A 3,688-nucleotide genomic window follows, 5' to 3' on the forward strand; every position below is an offset into this window, starting at 1 on the left:
CCCGCGCGGCAGCCACTGGGCTGTGGGTAAGTCCGGGTTAGCGCCCGGAGAGGCGCCGGAGCGCAGAGTCCCCGCGTCCCGTGCCCGTGTGGGGCAGGGTAAGGCTAAAACCTACAGCTTCTCTCTCCGCTTTTTCTTCCGGCAAATCTTAACGAGTGCCTCCCCCTAGCTCCAGGAAAAACGCTTGGTTATCTCTGCCCCTTCTCAGCGACGTTTTCTCTGAGAGTGTAGCTCGACGGAGGAAATGAATTGTGTGTGACACTGATAAAATCTCCGGTCCCAGTAGTGCTTCAACTTTGACAGCATCTAGCCCCTTTCCTTCCTTCCTTCAGCAAAGTCCATTTGGTGTTCGAACAATCAAATCTTTACCCGTTTTGGATAATTTCGTACTAATGTCATTGTCGTTACAGGACATTTAATGGGGAAAAAGAGCAGTGGAGATTTTCCTTATGGTTTTGAAGAAGAAAACAAGACACCGTCGTCAGAATTACCTGACAATATCAAGCAGCTGGAAGACTATCTGCAGTGGGAAGAAATCTCAAAATATTTGCTACGGCTGCTGGAAAGGAATGAAAATAAAAGTGTTCACTTTTTAAAAGGAGGGCTTCCCTGGTACACCAGGAACAGCTGGGAGACGGATGACAATAGCAGTTGGAAAGATGTAAGTAAGATAAACCTGTTAAGACACTCCATGTATTCAAATTTTGGTTTACAGTAACATATCAGCCTCTTCTAACTTGTACCTTGTCCGGAAATGCAGCAGAAATGCATCTCATGCACTAGACATTCAGTACAGTGAGACTCTACTCTTGATTGCAGGTTGTCACTCACAGATTGGATTTCTGATGAGTTCATTGGGCACAAACTCAGCAAACATTAGGCAGATTTTAGTGTCTGGACTCCCTTCAAGATACTTGGTTGGGCCATTCTTTTATTTTCTTCATGTTCGAGTGACCACACCAGCACTGCGTTCTGTATTACCCACCAAACCCAGCCGGTGTGACGATCGGGTGTGAGGGCAGGAGGGAGGCAAAGCTGCTGTGTCTAACGCCACATCACACTGACTGGCTCCCTCTGTAGCTCTTCAGGCAGTTGCCACCTGTCTGGTTTGTGGGGTACAGCCAGGTCGGGGTGAAGCCAGTGGCTTGCAGAGTTTCTTCTGTTCCTGGCTTCGTCTTTGTCTCCTTTGCCTTTTCCCCGTTGGTGCTGGCTACCACTGTGATCATTCGTGGTCTTGCTTAATTAGTCTGTGGCTACTGATGAGCTGTAATGTGTGCCTAGGACCTCCTTCCTCATCCCTCAAGTTCTTACTAATGCTATTTCACACGATAACAAAGCTTTGCAACAGATTCTCCCCTGTGCTTTTCGAAAACCCTGTAAAATACACCAGGGGAAGAATAACAGTGAGGTTTTGCAGAAAGCAATCAGGGTCTCATGTAAATCACAAAATTTATGAGAAAACTCTTTTTTTTTTATAATGCCTCAGGCACAGTCATGGTGATATAGCTGCAGAATTCTTTTTGGTGACACTGAGATAGAATAAAAAGATTAATACGCCCCCTTAAAGTCATTAATGGGAAGATTTTTTCCTTCCCATGTTCTACTGCAATATGGAATAATTAATATTCCTGGGCTAACTTCAGCCCTGTCTCCCTTCTGAAACCCTGGTGCAGTGAAATCAGTGGATACTTAGGCTTTTATTTGAATATGGGTAAACATTTGCCCATTAAATTAAGTGATGATTTAAGTCTCTCACACCACTGATATGAACACTGCCCATAGGTTCCCTTCTGGCTATGGCTTTATGAGAGTGATGCTTATAGTAACTGTGATTAATACTATCTCCAGAAAGGAAACTGTTTCATCTTCAGCTCTGTAGTGTACAGCCTTAGAAGAACAAATTCCATTAACCTATGTAAAGAGGAAAATATTTTGACTTCTAAAAGTATCTGGCAATAAATTTTACTTATGAAGGCTGGAAGTTGCCTCTGGTAAGCTGAATCATATCTGTATTTGTACTTTCCCCCTGGTTTTTGCGCTCAGACACCGAACATGCACTGAGGACAGTGGCACAGCACACACGGAAATTTTGTACTTGGCATTAAGTACTTTCCCGACTGTATTGTGTTTGAGCTTGGAACAGAAACTAGTTCGAGGAGGAACATGTTTGCAGTGGGTTATTCTCCCCCGTGAAGTGGCCTGTTGGACTGAGGCAATGACAAGTGACCAAAGGCAGGTAAATCATGAACCTCACCGCCTGGTGATGGAACAGCTGTCCCAGACATGGGCACCTCTGAGGCCACAGCTCCCACGGGCTGGGGGTGCACCCACAGAAACGTCAGGCACGAGGAGCCCAACTCTCTGTGCCACCCTTGTGTTCCCACCCGCTGCACACAGAACACAGGCTGTGCTGGCAAGAAATGCACTAGGAGGACTTTGTTTCACAGACCTTTTCAATTTAGAGTATGAATTTTAAATTTAAGCTCAGGAATCCCCAAAGCTAAAGGATGCAGAAGTAAATACAGATAAGTACTTTAGGTAATTCAGTTCAGGGTCTTGCTTATTAGCTCAAAATCAACCAATGCATTAGTCACCACTAGGGCTCACACTGGACTGTACATTTCTAAGGATAAAAAGATTCTTTCCAAAGGACTCACCCAGAGTAGGGTAACGGCTGCAACACACAAATAGTCATAAAAAATGGAAGAGATGAGCACAATAGTTCTGGGAGTTCAACTTACGGTGGTGCACTTGCATTATCTTCTTGTTTTCAGTTAATACTTTGCCTGCTCTTCATTCTGCAAATAAATTGCAGTTAAAGTGGTTAAAGGTCAGGAGGAAAATCCGTCCTGCAAAATGGACTAAGTGTAAAAGTACGTTGGAAAATAAGCTTTAAATTGTATCTGTGACTTGGCTTCTGTACACTAATGAGGCACTATATAAATGAGATGGCAGACAAAATTATTTGGGAGAATGAGTTTTCCCATAGTTTGGCAGTTGGTTATTACACTAACCAAGACAAATGGGATCTGTTTTGGAAAGATTATTACGAATGTGTTTGCTGTGTGAATACAGAGAGCGGTTATATATTAGGTTTATTAACTTATCTTGGGCTTAGTAAATTAGTGAATTACTTTTTTCAGGACTGAACTATAAATAATGTTTCTCTTTTTATTAGATGATGGACTATCTGCTTCAAGTTGTGAATATGAAAGAGAGCACTCCAAGTTGAAAGAAGGTCTCTAAATCATGAAGAAATTTAATACTTTCTGTTAGAGACTATGTTTCCCAAGCACTCGATTGTATCAGATAATCAACAAGGTCTCTTTTCTGTACACAAGAATTCTTTTGTGTAAAATACCTAAATACACATATTCTTGTATGCTTCAGCAATGACTAAACTCTCTAGTTCATTTCCAAGGTCACATTTTGTCACTGGAATGGCTTTGATATATGTGTATATATATATAATTGTCATGGAAGGGTCTTCCAATTAATTATACTACTTACCTATCTAATCAGTTCGTCTCGTCGTTCGAAACTACACGACATTTCAATATTCGCAATAAATAGTACTGATAGAAAGGCGAAGTTTATGCTTCTCTCTCTGCTCAACACACTCCGAGAGCAGTTCGGCCCCGCGGGGTGCGGTACCGGCCGCGTCCGCCAGGCGGCGCCCTCGGACCGC

At 43.0% G+C, this 3,688-nt stretch overlaps 1 protein-coding gene across 1 annotated transcript; it reads left to right on the plus strand.

The window, feature by feature from the left end:
* The first annotated feature begins 6 nt into the window (after positions 1–6).
* Positions 7–3,588, plus strand: GRP (gastrin-releasing peptide). The gene is made up of 3 exons (XM_009077158.1): positions 7–26; positions 411–661; positions 3,179–3,588. The coding sequence occupies exons 2-3, from the start codon at positions 419–421 to the stop codon at positions 3,230–3,232; spliced, it is 297 nt and encodes a 98-aa protein (XP_009075406.1). The 5' UTR covers positions 7–26; positions 411–418; the 3' UTR covers positions 3,233–3,588.
* Positions 3,589–3,688: the final 100 nt, after the last annotated feature.

Source organism: Acanthisitta chloris, unplaced genomic scaffold (assembly GCF_000695815.1).
Source record: "Acanthisitta chloris isolate BGI_N310 unplaced genomic scaffold, ASM69581v1 Scaffold24916, whole genome shotgun sequence".
NCBI classification, from domain to species: Eukaryota; Metazoa; Chordata; class Aves; order Passeriformes; family Acanthisittidae; genus Acanthisitta; species Acanthisitta chloris.